The sequence below is a fragment of the Pan troglodytes genome, chromosome 10 (assembly GCF_028858775.2).
Source record: "Pan troglodytes isolate AG18354 chromosome 10, NHGRI_mPanTro3-v2.0_pri, whole genome shotgun sequence".
NCBI classification, from domain to species: domain Eukaryota; kingdom Metazoa; phylum Chordata; class Mammalia; order Primates; family Hominidae; genus Pan; species Pan troglodytes.
The window spans coordinates 115,935,072-115,955,645 of NC_072408.2; the positions used below are offsets into that span (position 1 = coordinate 115,935,072).

A 20,574-nucleotide genomic window follows, 5' to 3' on the forward strand; every position below is an offset into this window, starting at 1 on the left:
CACTGCAGTCATCATCCGTTTGCAGCCTCTCTTTGGTAGCCCATGCCCCTGGAGGGTCCTTGTTTTCAGGCAAGAAGATATCTCAGCTCATCATGTACATTTCTGCCCCAGCCCTAGAATCAGCCATTTCTCCAAGGAGTCCTGGTTCCTTTCAGTGGGAAATGTTCTTAGAGACATTATAATCTGGACACTAACGATGTCTGTGGAATTTTTACAAGATCGCTTTGGCTTCTCTGTGCATGATGAACTGGAGGGACAAGACCAGGCCAGAGAGACAGGTCAAGAGACTTTCGCAGTGGCCCAAGTGAGATATAACAGTGGCTTGAACTTGATCTTAGGTAAATCACTTAGCGCAGTGCTTGGTACATGATGGAGAGCACCATAAATGGTAGCACACTCTTTCATCAATGACTTGATCTGTATTAGTTTACTTAAACTCCAAAACTGTATGAGGAAGACTTCCTTATCATTGTATACATGAGAAAACCCAAGCTCAGAGAGGTGAGGAAGCTTGTTCAAGGTCACACAAGAAATGAACAGCAGAAATAGAACCTGAATCCAGATCTCGTGCTCTAACCAATGCACTGTGTCGCCCAGAGGGTTCTTGGTTTCACACTCAAAAATGACTTACATTTTGGTGCAAAACCTGATCCATCATGAGTTCATGGCAGTTCTCCTGGTTGTGCCCTTAGGTTTGTGATTTTATTTGCTTCCCAGTGAGATCATAAACCCACGAAGGCAGGGCTGGGCCATTCCTGCCTGTTTGCTCCATGTCTCCAGCAGCGTGTACCACACCTGGCAGGTGCTCAGGAAATACCTGCTGATGAATGAGTGAATGGCTGAAGAAGGCAAATTCACAGCACAGCAGGGGGAGAAGGGAAGAAGGATAGGATTCCACCTGTGAAGATGGCAAGGACCAGAACTTAGGAGAGCTGAACAGTGGACTTCAGCAATTTCTGCAGGGATAATTCAAGTGAGAGGCTAGCCAGACAGATCAGACTGATAGGCCTTTAGACTGCGGAACATGTTTTCCATTGGAGGTGGAAAAACGGCTCCTCTTACCTTCCTTCAAGGCAGGGGCCGATCTGGAACCATTCAGGCCAGTTTTGCTTGGGATGGCAGATTCACCACATCAAGAATTTGATCTGAACCAGGCATGGTGGCTTATGCCTGTAATCCTAGAACTTTGGGAGGAAGAGGTGGGAAGATTGCTTGAGGACAGGAGTTCAAGACCAGCCTGGGCAACATAGAAAGACCCTATCTCTACAAAATATAAAAAAGATTAGCTAGATGTCGTGGTGTGCACCTGTAGTCCCAGCTATTTGGGAGGCTAAAACAGGAGGATTGCTTGATCCCAGGAGTTCGAGGCTGCTGTCAGTTACAATTGTGCCACTGGACTCCAGCCTGGGTGACAGAGAGCGACCTTGTCTCTACACACACAAAAAAAATTAAAAAAAAGAAAGAAAAAAGAAGTTTGGTTTGTCTCAACAGGCATTAATTGAGCACCTACAGTGTACCAGGCATTATGGATGTGCATCTTTCTGGGTCTATACTCTCAGAGGGCCCTGGGAGACTCAATCATTTGAGTAATTTCCTGGCTGAGGGAGAAGCTGAAATGTACAGGCTTCTCTTAAATATGTTTTGCTCCCTGAAGTTGTTCCAAAATCAGAGGCCTTGAATGCTGTACACCCGTACTCAACTCTAGGATGGAATGGTTTGGGATTTGGCACAAAACCAGAGATGTAGTAATCTTTTGCTTACTCTAGCAGTACTGGCTGGGATTCCCTGAAGACCCAGATGCTCTGACATGTTGTAAGTCTGAAAACGCTGACCCTCTTTGGGTGTCTTTTTCAGGCTCTGATTCCACCAATCCAATAGGGTAGCCCATTAAACAATTGAATCAACGACCTGGTCACCTCCGCCTATGACAAATCTAGCTTTAGAGTCAGGTAGCCCAGGGTCGAATGCCATGTATACCTCCAAGCTGTGTGACTTCAAACAAGTCACTCCACCTCTCTGGACATTGGATTCTCATGTGTGAAATGGGATACTTGTAAACAAGATGCTTATAATGGAAGGCATTATTGGTATTATTAATTATTAGGACAAAGCTCTTACTCAGGAGTTCAAGATCAGCCTGGGCAACAAAGTGAGATCCTGTCTCTACAAAAAAAAAAAAAAAAATTAGCTGGGCATGGTGGCACACGCCTGTAGTCCCAGCTACTCTGGAGGCTGAGGTAGGAGGATGGCCTCAGCCTGGGAGGCAGAGGTTGCAGTGAGCCAAGATCATGCCACTGCACTCTGGCCTGGGTGATAGATCCAGAATTCGCCTAAAAAAAAAAAAAAGAATTAAGTTCTTAGTATTTGCAGTCAGGGAGTGTCAGGGAGCAGACTCACTCCCTAGATTCCTAGAGATGACAGTTGCAATTATTTTGCTGTCCCCGAACATTTGTTCCTCTGGTGTAAGGGATCATGGTGTGTCACCAGTGCCGTCAAGCACAGTTGCAGGGGAAGGCGAAGTTCTTGGATCACAGCATGGGGTGTGCCTTTTCAAGTCTTACAGTTCGCAGGGAGGGTAGACCTCCCTCCGCTGCCAGCTAAAAGTTGTCACGTATCTTCTTCAGATGCAAAAATCTTAAAGGATCATCCTTCACAACATAGCCGATTTGCTAATCACAGCTCCTGCTTTAAGAACTTTGGTAGAGTCCCCAAGAGTAAATTCTGCTTGAGATGTCCTGCTCCCTTGGCAGCCTGGCGAGCTCCTATTCAACCTTCAAAGTCCCAGTGCAGATGCTCTTTACTTTTTGCTCTCCCTCACGTCTGTCTCCAACCCGGAAGGTATCCTCTCTGAACTGCCTTCTAGATGTGGCTTTTCCTGATTCTGAGATTCTAGCAATTAGATCTTATGGAGTTTTGCTCTGTCGCCCAGGCCGCAGTGCAGTGGTGTGATCTCGGCTCACTGCAACCTCCACCTCCTGGGTTCAAGTGATTCTCCTGCCTCAGCCTCCCTAGTAGCTGGGATTACTGCTGCCTGCCACCACACCTGGCCAATTTTTTTGGACTTTTTAAATTTTATTTTATTTTATTTTTTAGACGGAGTTTCACTCTTGTTTCCCAGGCTGGAGTGCAATGGCACAATCTTGGCTCATTGCAACTTCCGCCTCCTGGGTTCAAGTGATTCTCCCACCTCAGCCTCCCCAATAGCTGGGATTACAGGCACCCACCACCACGCCCAGCTAATTTTTTGTGTTTTTAGTAGAGACGGGGTTTCACTATGTTGGCCAGGCTGGTCTCGAACTCCTGAACTCAAGTGATCCGCCCCCCTCAGCCTCCCAAAGTGCTGGGATTACGGGCGTGAGCCACTGCACCCAGTCAGTAATTAGATTTTAATTTTAAAAGTTTTTCTTTATTTGGGCAGAACATAGCTATCTCCCCAAAAGTCCTTCCAAGAAGAACCCAAAGTCTACAGAAGTACTTTTGTTGCTTTCTTTTTTTTTTTTAAAGCAATAATAGATGGACTTTTTTTCCCCAATTTAATTAATTAATTTGTTTTCTGAGACAGGGTCTCGCTATGTTACCCAGGCTGGTCCTGAACTGCTGGGCGCAAACCATCCTCCCACTTTGGCCTCCTAAAGTGCTGGAATTATAGGCATGAGCCACTGCATCTGGTCAACTTAATAAATTATTAATTGACAAATAAACATTGCTTATTTATTTGTGGCCTGGACACAGGCCAGGCACAGTGGCTCAGGCCTGTAATCCCAACACTTTGGGAGGCCAAAGTGGGAGGATCACTTGAGGCCAGCCTGGGTGACAAAGCAAGACCCTGTCTCGAAATAAATAAATAAATAAATAAAAAAGAGTGGATACAGATTTAAAAACAAGCCCACAACTCTAAAAAACAAGGCAGTGACCGTGACCATCACTTAGGACCTTTTCTAGAGTTTGTGGACAGAAATTCCGCATGTAGAGCAGGAGAGTGCGAGAATTAGGAGCTCAGGCTCCAAAGTGAGGCCACGTGGGTCTTAAAGTGTGGGCTTAGAGAGTGACTGAGCCTCGCTTTTCTCGCCTGTGAAAGGAGCAGGACCCTGCATGTAAAGCTCTTAGCACAGTGGCTGTCATAGGCCACACACATGCCAGTGACACAGAAAAACACTTGTCGCGACTTATTAGGAATCACTTCCTCTTCCCTGCAACACTCCCTAACATTTCCTTTCTTCCCTTCTTCAACCCCTATGTGGGCATTAAAAAAATAATCCTCTGTTGAAATAACCTAAAAAATGGTCTCCCTGGGCCCCCAAACACACCCAGAGTCCTTAGGAGCATCCTCACTGGATCAGGGAACAGATAGGATGTTAATTCAGCCTGGTCCATGCTGCTGAAAGCCCAGAGACTTTCCCCTTTGGAAAAATGCCTGCCCCTGCAGGGCACCATCCCCTCTGCCCCCCCAAAGCAGTTCTAGGCTGCAGGCCTGGGAAGCTGTCCTTGATGGGGGGATCTGCCTTTCCTGCCTGGGCTAGCCGATCCTTAGAGAGTGGCTCTGACACCTGACCAGGACTGACAGGTGCTGTGAACCAAATGTGAATCCTTTCTGTCCATGAGTGGAGGAAGATGCTCACAGCAGAAGCCGCCATCACTATCACCTGCCTGGTTCTTTCTGTTTGGTGCAGCAGGAAGGGGAAGGCTCTATTTGGTGTTGAGTGACTACATGAATCTTGGTTGATTCTCACAATAAGGCAGGTGAGGTAGGCGAGGCTGGGTATTTTGCCCCCTTTTCTAGATGGGGACACTGAGGTTTGGAGAGGGGAGGTGATTTGTTCAAGATCACACTGTCCATTGGTGGCAGAGTCCTGGAGCGGTGGCTCACACTGCCCATGGTGCTCTGAGTGCAGATGGTGAATGCTGATGGCTCAGATGTGTACAGCCCAACTGCATCCAGCACTGCACTCAGTGCCCCAGGGGGGATGAACTCATTGAACTCTTAACAGCCCAGCAATGATGTAGGTACCATCCTTATCCCCATTTTGCAGATGAGGAGACTGATGATCAGGGAGGGCATTTAACTTGCCCAAGGCTTCCCCAGCTTGTAAGTGGCAGAACCGACATATGAACCCAGGTCAGTTTCCAGGGGACCAAACAAGGTGCCCGGAGACAGTCGACTCTGGCCGCCAATCATGCCTCAATATAGCGGAAGAACTGGCCTGGAGCCGGGGATCTTGGTTGGTCCCAGTCTTTGGCTCTGTGGCTAATTGCACATGTGGCCTTCCTGGCCACCATTTGCTCATCTACAACACAAGCACGCTGGACTCGATGATCCCTGTGCTTCCCCGCATTCAGCTGTAGGTTGCAGCAGGTGGCTTTTGAGAAACACTCTGATCTGTGACACCCTGGATCTACAGGCCGAGTGCAGGTGAAGGTGTCCACCAGTCAGCCTCTTACGCCCCAGCAGCCACACTTGGCCTGTCCCCATCAGTTTAATTATCTCTGAATTTGCAAAAGGACATTGCGCCACTTGCTGAAGGGCCCCTGACCACCCCCTCTTTGTCCCGATACTGTTGCTTCTCTTTCCTGCCTGGGCTGACCTGTGTGTCCAGCTGGCCATTCGTGCCCAGTATAGCCAAACACAAGTTGTGCTGAGTCTCACCCTCCCTTCTGGACAGGCGTCTGACAGATGAACCCCTTGGAATATCTGTCGATGCTGTTTTCCTGTCTACCCAGGGCTGTTGTGATTACAGGACTGTTTAAAGCCTGTTCCAGAGATGGAGAGTTGGGCAAGAGGGCAATTGCATGAGCAGTGAAGTAGGGCTAAGTACAGAAATGTGGCAAGCTGGAGGGAGGTGGCCCTCAAGCCCACGAAGCCCCTGGGAGCACAGATAGCCTCTTAACTACCTAAGCTTGAGGTCAGGAGAAGGCTGAGTGAGGACCTTTGAAATGGCTTAAATTTATGGGTGACAGATAAAGGCATGCTGCACTGCCAACTTGGGGGAACGCTCACCCATGTCGGAGTGCTGGCCGGTCCAAGCCCCACCCCCATGGCCTGATGCACGCCACCAGCCTCCCGCTGAAAGGTGACACTCTGCCAGCTGGGTTCCCTTAGTCACCCTGTGGGCGCCTGTCAGCCTCACTCAAGAATGGAGCTGGTGGCAGCATCCCCAGTGATGGTAAGTGGCAACAAGTGCTGGGGAGTTAATCTTGGTGGGAGGAAAAATCCAAGCATGGATGGGGATTGCTGGATGCTGATATTCTGTCCCCTCTGTCCTTTAAAGACCTCACCAGGCATGGGGATGAGTGTGCTGTGGGTTGGGGGGGACTGGAAAACAGACTCCTGACTCCCGTCCTTGCCCTGCCCTTGCCTGGTGACTGGCCAGCACTTACCAGGACTGAGCAGTTTCTCGTGTTCATTGTGGTGAAGGCCACGATCACTCTTTCACCAGGCAGCTGTTGCTTGGGTTAGGTTTGCAAGACATAAAAATAGCTTTGTCTGGCATCTGGTTTTCGGGTCCGCTGGGTTATTTCAGCGAAGGGCAGCAGCTTGTCATGATAGCGTCCACAGAGGTTCACTGGAAGGGCTCGTCTGGCCTTCCCTGCTCATGGAATCAAACTGCGTGATCGGTGCTCATTCTCGACCACAGCCCCCCCAACCCCCTGTCTGGCACCGTTAGTTTGCATGTCAATCTGCGGCTGTGTCTTAAAGGTACACAGCCAGGTGTCTGTCTGCTTTTAGGATCATATCTACGCACTCCTTGTACCACCTGCTGCCTTATGGAATTTACTTATCTCCACTGCAGTGGTGGGACAGTGGAAAAGGTATGAGCAAGGGAAAGTTACTGATCCACAGTTTACCAAGCTGTAAAATGGAAGTCAAGTAGTGACAATGACAATAATAACATCCATTGGGTTGTTCCTTTTTTTTTTGAGATGGAGTCTCACTCTGTCACCCAGGCTGGAGTGCAGTGGTATGATCTCAGCTCACTGCAACCTCTGCCTCCTGGGTTTAGGTGATTCTCCTGCCTCAGCCTCCCAAGTAGCTGGGATTACAGGCGTGCACCACCACGCCCAGCTAATTTTTGTATTTTTTAGTAGAATGAGGTTTCACCTTGTTGGACAGGCTGGTCTCCAACTTCTGACTTCAGGTGATCCACCTGCCTCAGCCTCCCAAAGTGCTGGGATTACAGGTGTGAGCCATCGCGCCCAGTCCCATGGAGGTGTTTTGAGGATTGGAGGGAGGTGGTGATGAGGGTCTTGGGAGCTTGAAGACACTCCACAAATTTGATGGCTTGTATGTGTGGTTGCTATATAGGTACAGATGTTATGCAGAGAGCAGCAGTGAGGTGAATGGGGTGAGAATTCGTATCCCCATTTTATAGATGAGGAAACTGAGGCTCAGAGAGTTTCTTCTGTAGCTTTCTCAAACAGTCCTCCGATTTGTCTCTGTGTATTCACTTGGGAAAAGTTCTTGTATGGGGTGACCTTTGGGTCCCACGTCATTACTCTGCAAAGAAAAGGGAAAGGCTCTGAGGTTTTTCATGTAGGTAACCCTGGCAAGGAAGGTTTGGGGGATTAGATCCAACAGAATAACAGATTGTAAAGGATTTGCAGAGTGAGAGAAGGGCTGAACTGGGGAGAAGAACTGGCCACTGCATTCATCAGAGCCTCTGCTGTACAACTTGCAGCTTTACCTGCCATCCCTCTATCACCTGCCATGCGTGTGTCTAACCATCTTGCCCATCGACTCATCCACTCACCTTCTCTCTCCACACACCACCTACTCATCCTTCTATCCGTAGTTAATCAGCCATCCATTTGTCCAGCCAGCCAGGATTTTCTAAGCAAGTTCCTGAAGAACTTACATCATGTAAAACTTGCATAATTTGATTGGCTTTCCAACAGGAATAAATGTAAACAATGTATTCTCACACCTCATAATTCACAACCGTTGTAGCACACTTTTGTCTTTATGCTGCACTTCTCTTTCTCTCTCTCTCTCTCTCTCTCTCTCTCTCTCGTTGCCCAGGCTGGAGTGCAGTGGCGTGATCTTGGCTCACTGCAACCTCCCCCTCCTGAGCTCAAGCAATTCTCCTGCCTCAGCCTCCTGAGTACCTGGGACTACAGGCACACACCACTGCCCATGGCTAATTTTTATATTTTTTGTAGAGACGGGGTTTCGCCATGTTGCCCAGGCAGGTTGTAAACTCCTGAGCTCAAGAGATCTGCCCACCTTGGCCTCTGAAAGTGCTGGGGTTACAGGCATGAGCCACCGTGCCTGGCCTTGATGCTGCACTTTTCTAAGCAATAATTCAAGTATTTTTTGACTGGGGTAGAGGGATGCCCACCCTATCAATTTTATGCATCTGCTGTTTCTTATATCTCACAATTTCAAATGCCCACATTTAAAATTTGCCTAAGATTGGTCGCATTTGTATGAGTTGTTCTCTTCAGCCCTTTCTTTCAAAACTGTCATGGAGATACTTGGCTCATTCTCTTGGTGTTCCTGAATGCAGTTTCAGAAATGAGAACTTTAAAAATCAAAATTCCAGCTTAGTTCAAGACATTGGTTGGTGCTTAATGTGTGTGCATATATATATATATATCTATATATATTTTTTTTTTTCATTTTTTCAGCACACAGTTTTTTTGTTTTTTTTTTTTTCCATTTGGTTTGTTTTGTTTTTTTGAGACAGGATCTCACTTGGTTGCCCAGGCTGGAGTGCATTGGTGCCATCATGGCTCACTGTAGTCTTGATGTCCCAGGCTCAAGTAAGCCTCCCGCCTTGGCCTCCCAAAGTGTTGGGATTACAGACGTAGCCATTGCCCCCAGCTTACACACAGTTTTTGAGCTCTTACTCTGTGCCAAGCACCAAGCTGGGTACAAGGATCCAAAATGAATGACACTTGGTCTATGTCCCCAAGGACCACCCAGTCGGTCAGGGAGAACAGACAACCGAACAAGCCACTTCCATGCCATGTTTTCTGTGTCATCATGATGGAAGTCTGTACCCAGGCCTCCCAGGCCAGGATGGACTGGGCAAAGAGCCCCAAGGGAGTGGACTGCCGAATTTCTAAAGCATTTGGCCACTGTGGCCAGCAGAGGGCATGAGAGGGAGTGGCCATTCAGCAGGGGTCAGGTTTAGAGGGCCCCGTATGCCCTCCTTTCCTGGGGAGGATGTAGGATTTAATCTGTTGGGCCTCTGGGGAAGCCGGGATAGCTTTTGCAACATTTTTGGCAATGTTCTCTGGCTGTTGTTAATTTCAAAATTTTTCCTGAGGGCATGTGTGAGCCAGCTGTTTCAGGACTCGGACCTTTCTTGCAGACAATTTTAAAGATTTTCTTGAGAATTTACTATGCGCAAGATAAATAGTAATAGTATGAAATAGACTTTGTCCCCAGAGGTTCCTAGCTCACCATTCAGAGGCAAAAGGAGACAGGAAGGCAAGGACTAGGCAGAGGAGTTGAGACCAGAGATTCACAACCAAAGGGCAGTTTTGCCTCCCATGGGACATTTGTCAATATCTGGAGATGTTCTGGTTGTCCCAGCTGATGGAGGTAGATGCTACTGGCATCAAACAGGCAGAGGTCAAGGGTGTTGCTCTACATACTATAATGCACAGGAGAGCCCCCACCACAAAGAATTTTCCAGCCCTAAATATCAGTAGTGCCATGGTTGAGAAATCCTGGGGTAAGAACAAGGCTTGGGCATCAGAAAGATACCCATAGTACTGCTATGTATTTGTTTGAGTCGTTGTTTTCAATTCTTTTGGGATATACCTAGGAGTGAGATTGCTGGATCATATGATAATTCTATGTTCAACTTTTTAAGGAACCACCAAACTCTTTTCCACAACAGCTCCAACATTTTAAATTCCTACTGGCAATGGTTAAGAGTTCCAATTTCTGTACCTCTTCACCAACACTTGTTATTCTCTCTCTCTCTCTTTTGGGTTATAGCCATCCCAGTGCATGTGAAGTGGTATCTCACTGTGATTATATGATTTGCATTTTCCTGACACCTAAGCATGTTGAATATCTTTTCATCTATTTATTGACCATTTGTATATCTTCATTGGAGCAATGTCTATCCAAGTCTTTTGTCCACTTAAAAATTGGGTTGTCTTTTTGTTGTTGAGTTTTAGGAGTTCTTTATACATTCTGGGCACTAGACTCTTATTAGATATATGGTTTGCAAGTGGTCCTCCCATTCTGTAGGTTATCTTTTCACTTTCTTGATAGCATCCTATGATTCACGAAAGCTTTTAATCTTGATGAAGTCCAATTTACCTATTTTTTCTTATGGTAAATTGGACTTCATCAAGAAGCATCCAATGCTTGTGGTGTCATATCTAAGAATCAATTGACAAATCCAAGGTCATGATGAATTACTTCTATGTTTTCTTCTAAGAGGTTTGTGGTTTTAGCTTTTATATTTAGGTCTTTGATCCATTTTGAGTTAATGATTGTATGTGGTATGAAGTAGGGGTCCAACTTTTTATTCTTGTGCATGTGGAAATCCAGTTGTTCCAGCACCATGTGGTGTTAAAGAGATAATACTTTTTTTTTTTTTTTTTTTTTTTTTTGAGATGGAGTCTTGCTCTGTCGCCCAGGTTGGAGTGCAGTGGTGCAATCTCAGCTCACTGCAAGCTCTGCCTCCCGGGTTCACGCCATCCTCCTTCCTCAGTCTCCCAAGTAGCTGGGACTACAGGCACCTGCCACCATGCCTGGCTAAATTTTTTTGTATTTTTAGTAGAGATGGGGTTTCACCATGTTAGCCAGGATAGTCTTGATCTCCTGACCTCGTGATCCACCCGCTTCAGCCTCCCAAAGTGCTGGGATTACAGGCATGAGCCACCACACCTGGCCTGAAGAGATCATTCTTTCTCCATTGGATGGTCTTGATATCCATGTCAAAAATAGATTGACCATAGATGTATAAGTTTCTATTCCATTGATCTATATGTCTATCTTATGCCAAATACCATGCTGTTTTGTTTACCATAGCTTTGTAGTAAGTTTTTAAATTGGGAAATGTGAATCTTCAAACGTATTTTTTAAGATTGTTTTGGCTGACTGGGGCCTCTTGAAATTCCATATAAATCTGTATATTCCTTTGGATAATATGGACATCTTAACAATAAGTCTTCCAATCCATGAGCAAGGTATGTCTTTGCATTTATTTAATTCTTCTTTAATTTCTTTTAGTAATGTTTTGTAGTTTTCAGTGTACAGGTCTTTCACTTCTTTGGTTAAATTTATTCCTAGGTAGGAAACAAGTGTGATAGGCAATAATAGAAAAAGGAAACATTGAAATTAAACATATTTATTTCTAGGTGTTTTATTCTTTTGAATGCTATTATAAATGGAATTGTTTTCTTAATTTCTTTTTCAGATTATTTACCACTGGTGTATAGAAACACAACTATTTTTGTGTATTTATCTTGTATCCTGCAACTTTGCTTAATTATTTTTATTACCTCTACAATACCAAGGTTTTCTGTGTGTGTATTATCTGGCACTTTCTACATATAGGACCATGTAATCTGTGAATAGGGGTGGCTTTACTTCTTCCTTCCTAATCTCTATGTCTTTTATTTCATTTTATTGTCTAATTGGTTTGTCTAGAACTTCCAGTACAGTGTTGAATAGCACTGGTGAAAGTGGGCATCCTTGTCTTATACCTGGTTAAAGCTATCAGCCTTTCCCCATTTAGTATGATGTTAGCTGTGGATTTTTCATAAATGTACTTTATTAAGTTGCAGTTCCCTTCTGTTCCTAATTTTCTGAATGTTGTTATCATGAAAGGGTGTTGGATTTTGTCAAATGCTTTTCCTGCATCAATTGAGATGATCATGTGGTTTTTTTTCCTTTGTTCCATTAATGTGGCATGTTACATTGACATTGAGCCACCCTTGACTGACTTTTCTTTAAAAAAAACACATGATGATCTTGAAAGGAAAAAACCCCTCTGACCCTGTGTACTACCTAGAAAATAGCCTTGGCAACATATCAGCAAATTCTGCTGCTGAAAGTGTGTAAGAAGTACTTGGATTGTTTAGTTCTGGGAAATATTGAGAACTTTTCCACTTCCCTTAAAAACATTGTGTTGAAATTTAAAAAGAAAAAGCTTTATGGCGGGGCGCAGTGTCTCACGCCTGTAATCCTAGCACTTTGGGAGGCAGAGGTGGGCGGATCACTTGAGGTCAGGAGTTAGACACCAGCCTAGCCAACATGGTGAAACCCCATCTTTACAAAAAATACAAAAATTAGCCGGGCATGGTGGTGGGCACCTGTAATCCCAGCTACTAGGGAGGCTGAGGCTCAAGAATCTCTTGAACCCAGGAGGCAGAGGTTGCAGTGAGCCGAGATTACGCCACTATGCTCCCACCTGGGCGACAGAGTGAGATTCTGACTCAAAAAAAAAAAAAGGATTTTTAGATACCAAACTGACCTGCCGAGCTTTGTGGTCCACTTTTGTAATGCTTCTAGTATATAATTGTGGCAAAATTGGTTCAGAAATTTCAACACATTTGAAATTTGTTGAGAGAGGTCCCATTTAAAATTTTTTTTTGAAATAGGGTCTCACTCTGTTGTCCAGGCTGGAGTGCAGTGGTGCCATCTTAGCTCATTTCAACCTCTGCCTCCTGGGCTTTTCTTTTCTTTTTCTTTTTTTCTTTTTTTTTTTTTTTTTTTTTTTTTTTTTGAGACAAAGTCTCACTCTGTTGCCCAGGCTGGAATGCAGTTGCATGATCTCAGCTCACTGCAACCTCCACCTCCAGGTTCAAGTGATTCTCATGCCTCAGACTCCCGAGTAGCTGGAATTACAGGCACCCACCACCATGCCCAGCTAATTTTTGTATTTTTATTTTTAGTACAGACAGGGTTTCACCATGTTGGCCAGGCTGGTCTCAAACTCCCAACCTCAGGTGATCTGCCCGCCTCAGCCTCCCAAAGTGCTGGAATTACAGGCATGAGCCACCGCACTGGGCTCATTTTTAAAACAAGATTTCCTTCAAATAACAATGATCTACTCATTAGTAGGGCAGAGTTAGGGTGATAGAAAGAGGTGTGGCTTAGAGATTGGAATACCTAGGTTCATTCTTTCAATACACACTTGTAAGCCCTCATTGCATACCAGGCACTGGTCTAGACCCTGCAACAGAAAACAGTCTCCCGAGGCTTGTTGGGCTTCTATGCTAGTTGTAAGCATACCCCACACTGGGGATGATGGCGCCCTCCCTCCCTCCAGGGCCATGATGGTGACTGACTATATGATAATAATACTAGAATGATGATGATGATGACAAAAGCAACAATTCCCTTTCATTTATAAAGTGGAATATAATTAAGAGTCTTTAAAAAAAAAATAACAGCTTTGGCTGGGCGCGGTGGGTCACGTCTGTAATCCTAGCACTTTGGGAAGCCAAGGTCAGGAGTTAGAGAGCAGCCTGGTCAACATTGTGAAATTCTGTCTCCACAAAAATAGAAAAATTAGCTAGGCATGGTGGTGCATGCCTGTAGCCCAAGCTACTCAGGAGGCTGAGGCAGAATTGCTTGAACCCAGGAGGCGGAGTTTGCAGTGAGCAGAGATTGTGGCACTGCACTCCAGCCTGGGCAACAAAGGGAGACTGCATCTCAAAACAAAAAAACAAAAAAACCCCAGCTTTATTGAGAGATAATTCACATGGCATACAATCCACTCATGTAAAGGACAAGTCAATGTTTTTTAACTGTATTCACAGAGTTGTACAACCATCACCTCAATCTGCTTTAGAACATTTTCATCATCCCAAACAGAAACCCTACACCCTGTAGCCATCATCCCCATCCCACTAGGTCCTGGCAACCACGAATCTGTTTTCTGTCTCTCAAGATTGGCCTGTTCTGCACACTTCATATACTTGGAATCGTATAATATGTGACCTTTTGTGATTGGCTTCTTTAACTTAGCAGTTTTCAAGGTTCTTCCTTGAACCTTGGCAGGAAACTAAGATCCAGAGGGGTGAAGGAATATGTCCAAGCCTGTTTCAGGCAGAGCAGGGAGGAGAACCCCATCTCTCCCCTCGTCCAGTATTTCAGGAATACACAGCACCCCAACAGCCTCCTGCCCCACTAGCTTCTTTAGGAGAGAAATCACTTGATTATGTAAATCCTAAAATGTCTCTCCTTTTCTCCTTACAGATTTTCTGAATGGTCTTGCTTCTTTGTCTATCTTGTCTGATTTTCTCCTGTCTGACCTTTTCCTGGTTAAAAATCTGGGGGAAAATGACGGACTCCAAGCCGATCACCAAGAGTAAATCAGAAGCAAACTTCATCCCGAGCCAGGAGCCCTTTCCAGCCTCTGATAACTCAGGGGAGACACCGCAGAGAAATGGGGAGGGCCACACTCTGCCCAAGACACCCAGCCAGGACGAGCCAGCCTCCCACAAAGGCCCCAAAGATGCCGGTCGGCGGAGAAACTCCCTACCACCCTCCCACCAGAAGCCCCCAAGAAACCCCCTTTCTTCCAGTGACGCAGCACCCTCCCCAGAGCTTCAAGCCAACGGGACTGGGACACAAGGTGTGGAGGCCACAGATACCAATGGCCTGTCCTCCTCAGCCAGGCCCGAGGGCCAGCAAGCTGGCTCCCCCTCCAAAGAAGACAAGAAGCAGGCAAACATCAAGAGGCAGCTGATGACCAACTTCATCCTGGGCTCTTTTGATGACTACTCCTCCGACGAGGACTCTGTTGCTGGCTCATCTCGTGAGTCTACCCGGAAGGGCAGCCGGGCCAGCTTGGGGGCCCTGTCCCTGGAGGCTTATCTGACCACAGGTGAAGCTGAGACCCGCGTCCCCACTATGAGGTAATGTGCATTTTCTCCTTGTAACCGAGGACTGCAGAGTTCAGGTGGGGTCCACACCCTTCCCAACCCGTGCCCACCTTGATCAAGCCGTTTGCTGATGCCAAAGCTTCAAGGGTGGCTATGCACAAAAGGAGAAGACACGAGCCTTCTCAGAAGCTTCCTTCCTTCCTTCCTTCCTTCCTTCTTTCCTTCCTTCCATCCATCCTTCCTTCCTTCCTTATTTCCTTCCTTCCTTCCATCCTTCCTTCCTTCCTTCCTTCCCTCCTTTCAAAATCATTCCTTGAGGCTGGGCACAGTGGCTCATGCCTGTAATCCCAGCACTTTGGGAGGCCAAGGCAGGCAGATCACTTAAGGTTGGGAGTTTAAGACTAGCCTGGCCAACATGGTGAAACTCTGTTTCTACTAAAAATACAAAAATTCACCAGGCATGCAGGCATGTGCCTGTAATCCCAGCTGCTCGGAAGGCTGAGGTGGGAGAATCTCTTGAACCCAGGAGGTGGAGGTTGCAGTGAGCTGAGATCACGTCACTGCACTCCAGCCTGGGTGACACGGCGAGACCTTGTCTCAAAAAAGAAAAAAAGGAAAGAAATCATTCCTTGTGCATCTACTGCATGCACAGGGCTCGATGCCATGAAACTGACTTTCTAGAAGACCTCAGCCTAGTTGGGGAAGATGACCTTGTGTGTAGTTATAATTTAAGCTGAATGAGCCAAGGCTGGCAAGAGCCACAAGTGATGATGGTAGTCTAGAGGGAGGGGCAGTTCTCTCTGCCTCCTGAAGAGACATTGATTCATTCATTCTTTTTTTTTTTTTTTTGAGACAGGGTCTTACTCTGTCACTCTGTTAGCTGAGTGTACTGGTAGGATCATAGCTCACTACAACCTCAAACTGCCGGGCTCAAGCAATCCTCCCACCTCAGTGCACTCCTGGGCAGCTGAGACTACAGGTGTGCACCACCACACCTAGCTAATTTTTAAATTTTTTATAGAAATGGGAATCTCACCATATTGCCCAGGCTGGTCTCCAACTCCTGGACTCAAGCGATCCTCGGTCTCCCAAAGTGCTGGGATTACAGGCATGAGCCACCACACCCAGCCCATTCATTCATTCATTCATTCAGCAGGTAACTGACAACTGAAAAACCAGCCTTCCCCCAGTGATGCCTGAAAAGCAGAAACTCAAACACTCTAAAGGTCTCCATCAATTTGATTGTTGGAAATGAATGCCTGTAGGTTCATAACAGGTGGGACTATCCCAGCGGCTGCAGTCAGTGGCTTTGTTGTTGATGTTGTTGTTATCCACCTTCTCCTCTGCCACCCCCAAATTACAAATGGAATACAGCACTTCCAGGTAGAAAATTTGGGAAATATAGGAGAACATAGAGAAGAAAAGAGCCACCAACCAAAACTTCACCAGCCAGAGGGAAACCTCTGTTCTCATTGTTCTACTTCTTCCTTTTAGTGTGTTTTTCTCCTCTGGAGTGAAGTTTTACTGGCTATTCTTTTAAGCATCTCCTGTACTCTCTCCCAAATTAGAAAAATCTAGAGGTGGTCTTCCATACATGTCCATGTTAGCAGTGAGCTTGGTTTTAACCCTGGTAACTAGAAGTAGAAGACAGAGAAAAAGGAGGAGGAAAGTATTCCATATACTGAAACTTTTCAGGGGAAGAGTGTTTGAATTTCTAGAAGGGTTAAGGGAAGAGAAAGTCTCAGAATCTAGTACAAAGAGCACAGTCTGTGGAGTCAGCTGGAGTGGGGTTCAGTCTTTGGCTCTGCCACCCCCTACTGTGTGACCTTGGGCATGACCCTTCACCTCTCCAGGCCCCAGTACCTCTGTAAAACGTGGAAGGGATTAAATGGGATAATGTAGGCAGGCATGGTGGCTCGCACCTGTAATTCCAGCACTTTGGGAGGATGAGGCAGGAGGATCGCTTGAGGCCAGGAGTTCAAGACCAGCCTGGGCATAGTGAGACCTCATCTCTAAAAAAAAAAATTAAGAATTTGCCAGACATTGTGGTGCATACCTATAGTTCTAGCTACTTGAGAGGCTGAAGCAGGAGGGTCACTTGAGCCCAGAAGTTTGTGGTTATAGTGAGCTATAATTGTGCCACTGCACTCCAGCCTGGGCAACAGAGCAAGACTCTGTCTCAAAACAAAAAAACAAAAAAGAATGTATCAAACCAACAAACTTATAACATGATTATTATTATTACTATTTCCTGAGTCTCGGATGCCAAAATAGTCGTGAAGATTAAATGAACTAATATTTCTCAGGTACTTGGCAAGAGAATAAAGCATCCATATTTGGTAGATAATAAATAGAAAGGGGGGCAAGTCTCCCACCTTTCCACCCACTGTCTTCCTGCCACCATTTTGAGGGGTCTTTACTGGTTTGAGCTTAAACCAAGGCTTTTCTGAGCTGGTACATTTATAAAGGCGAAAACTATCTCTCTCTTTCTCTTTCTTTCTTCTTTTTTTATTTTTTTGGACAGAGTCTCACTCTGTCACCCAGGCTGGAGTGCAGTGGCATGATCTTGGCTCACAGCAACCTCTGCCTCCCGGGTTCAAGCAATTCTCCTGCTTCACCCTCCCAAGTAGCTGGAATTACGGGCGTGTGCCAGCACACCTGGCTAATTTTTGTATTTTTAGTAGAGACGGGGTTTCACCATGTTGGCCAGTCTGGTCTTGAACTCCTGACCTCAAGTGATCCACCCGCCTTGGCCTCCCAAAGTGCTGGAATTACAGGCATGAGCCATCACGTCTAGCCTACTTAACTATCTTTCACAGGGAAAATGAAACCAAAATGTTGAGTGAATTTCCTGCCCTCGTGTCTTCATGGCATAGAAACCTAACATTGTAGATCAATCTTTTATCCTTACTTTGTCCCAGCAAACAGCTGGCAGGAGGGACAGAGGGACTTGGAAAGGCAGTGAATGTGGAGCTGAATGACATTGTAGGATTGTGGGCGATTCAAAGGCTATGATATGGTGAACGAAGGAGTGATGTGCTGCATGAACTTGGGTGAGTCCCTTCCCCTCTCTGAGTCTCCAATTTCTCATCTTTAGAATGAGGAGGCTGAGGCTGGGCCTGATGGCTCACACCTGTAATTCCAGCACTTTGGGTGGCCGAGGTGGGTAGATCGCTTGAGCTCAGGAGTTCAAGACCAGCCTGGGCAACCTGGCAAAACCCCATCTCTACAAAAAAATATAAAAATTAGCCAGTTGTGGTGGTGTGCACCTATAGTCCCAGCTACTAGGGAGGCTGAGGTGGGAGAATCACTTAAGCCCAGGAGGCAGAGGTTGCTGTGAGCTGAGATTGCCCCACTGCATCCCAGCCTGGGTGACACAGGCAGACCCTGTCTCAAAAAAAAAAAAAAAAAAAATGAATGAGGAGGCTGCACCAGACTCCTGAGATGTGACCTGTGGCCCTAAAGCTCACTGACATACAGTTAGTTCTTTTGTCCCCAGTATGTTTGCATTTTCAGAGTTGAGAATTTAGAATTTTAGCACCCAGGGGCAATGCGGGTGGTTCTGCTGGCACCTCCCGAGACACTGGCATTTCCTCGAGGAACATTCCCAGCCCCAGAATCGGGGGCTTCTGACAGAGGAGACTCATGTGTGTTTGTTGTTTCTAATGAACTGTAGTGAGAATCCCACATCAAAGAATCTTCAGGGAGTCAAGCCTTAGACATGTGTGCTGGTGCCTGCTGCCTCTGGTGTTTGGCTGGATGAAAAAATTACGTCCAAACCTGGGTGTTCCAGCCTTTGGAAACAACACATATCAAAATGAGGCTGAGGTCCAGCATAGTGACTCACACATTTGGGGAGACTGAGGTGGGAGGATCCCTTGAGCCCAGAAGTTTGAGAGCAGCCTGGGCAACATAATGAGACCCTGTCTCTATAAAAAATAAAAATAAAAATAAAAAATAATACGAGGCCAGGTAAGGTGGCTCACACCTGTAATCCTAGTACTTTGGGAGGCTGAGGTGGGTGGATTGCCTGAGCTCAGAAGTTCAAGACCAGCTTGGGCAACATGGTGAAACCCCATTTCTATTAAACTACAAAAAATTAGCCAGGCATGGTGGTGCATGCCTGTAGTCCCAGCTACTCAGGAGGCTGAAGTGGGAGAATCACCTGAACTCAGGAGGTGGAGGTTGCAGTGAGCTGAGATCACGCCACTACACTCCAGCATGGGCAACAGAGTGAGACTCTGTCTCAATAAATAAATAAATAAATAAAATGAGGCTGAGCATTCTATTATCTTGTAGAGCTTTTGGCTTTGGATTTTGGCATCTTTGGGACCCTTGGTAGCCTGGTGTTTGCTGGTTAGCCATTGACTCTTTTGCACACATACAGGCAGGGTAGTAATACCTCTTCCCTGGTGTCCACAGGTCAACACCCAAGCAGTTTTGGGTGTGGGCCATGGAAGGTGGTGTCAAAAGACAAAATCACAGCAAATTTGATTTAACACTCGAATTGGCATTTATTTACAATTCTAGAATCATGCAGCACCTCATTCTGTAAAATAGAATGGGTCTTCCGAAGAGCTGAGCAGAGAGGAGCTTGGCTTTATAGACAGAACAGGGCTGAAGAAAGCAGAAACAAGGGACAAAGGGGAGCTTCATAGTTTCTTTCTTTTTTTTTTTTTTTTTGAGACAGAGTCTTGCTCTGTCACCCAGGCTGGAGGCTGGAGTGCAATGGCACAATCTCGGCTCACTGCAACCTCTGCCTCCCGGGTTCAAGTGATTCTTCTGCCTCAGCCTCCTGAGTATCTTGGGACTACAGGCACATGCCACCATGCCTGGCTAATTTTTTATATTTTTAGTAGAGATGGGGTTTCACCATGTTAGCTAGGCTGGTCTCCATCTCCTGACCTCGTGATCCACCTGTCTAGGCCTCCCAAAGCGCTGAGATTACAGGCGTGAGCCACTGCACCCGGCCCGCTTCATAGTTTCAAAGTGACTTTCCCTACAAGGTTAAAACAAACGCAACTTTCTTATCATGTTGGCTCAGGTACACTGGACCCCTTCTGATTGGTTGCTATGAATCTCCTGTTTTTTGGAAAACTGGTCAGTTTCAAAGTTCAGATTGATTGCGAGGCAGTTGGCCAGGAGTGATCCGTTTTGGTTTGGTCTGTTGGGGCTAAACACAGGAGCTCAGCTCAAAATCATGGCCTCCCGTATATTAAAATTTTGTTTTAATTTTTTAGATTTGGGGGGTACAAGTGCAGTTTTGTCACTTGAATATATTTCCCAGTGGTGAAGCCTGGGCTTTTACGTAGCCATTGCTTGCATAGTGTACATTGTATCTATTAGGTAATTTCTCATTCCTCACCCCTTCCCACCATGCCACCTTTCCAAATCTCCAGTATCTATTATTCTACTCTTTATGTCCATGTGTACACTTTATTTAGCTCCACTTATAAGTGAGAACAAGCATAAATTATATTTAAGGGTGGTGCATGCAGGCCAGCCAGCCAGTTGCCTGTAACCAGCTGGAGCACTGAGGAAATGAAGCCTGACCCAAAAAGGCAAATACAGTGAGCAAGAATCCCTGTTAGCTGAATCCAGGAACTCCTTCTGAAAAAAAAAATATTATTTTTCTTGAGGCCAGGCACGGCGGGTCACGCCTGTAATCCCAGCACTTTGGGAGGCCAAGGGGGGCGGATCACAAGGTCAGGAGTTTGAGACCAGGCTGGCCAACATGGCGAAACCCCATCTCTACTAAAAAAAAAAAAAAAAAAA

At 46.1% G+C, this 20,574-nt stretch overlaps 1 protein-coding gene across 15 annotated transcripts in view; it reads left to right on the forward strand.

The window, feature by feature from the left end:
- Positions 1-20,574, forward strand: part of ACACB (acetyl-CoA carboxylase beta) — a 158,279-nt gene that overhangs the window by 14,145 nt on the left and 123,560 nt on the right. For 14 of the 15 annotated variants that reach the window (XR_010148148.1, XR_010148150.1, XR_010148149.1 and 11 more), the window contains one exon: positions 14,171-14,832. Coding sequence is in view for 10 of the 15 variants with exons in the window: in XM_016924144.4 (XP_016779633.3) it covers positions 14,180-14,832 (653 nt within the window). In the remaining 5 variants the exon portion in view is untranslated. Of the gene's footprint in view, positions 1-6,072; positions 6,162-14,170; positions 14,833-20,574 lie in introns of those variants that run through there. The other variant, XM_024348034.3, reaches the window with a different exon arrangement.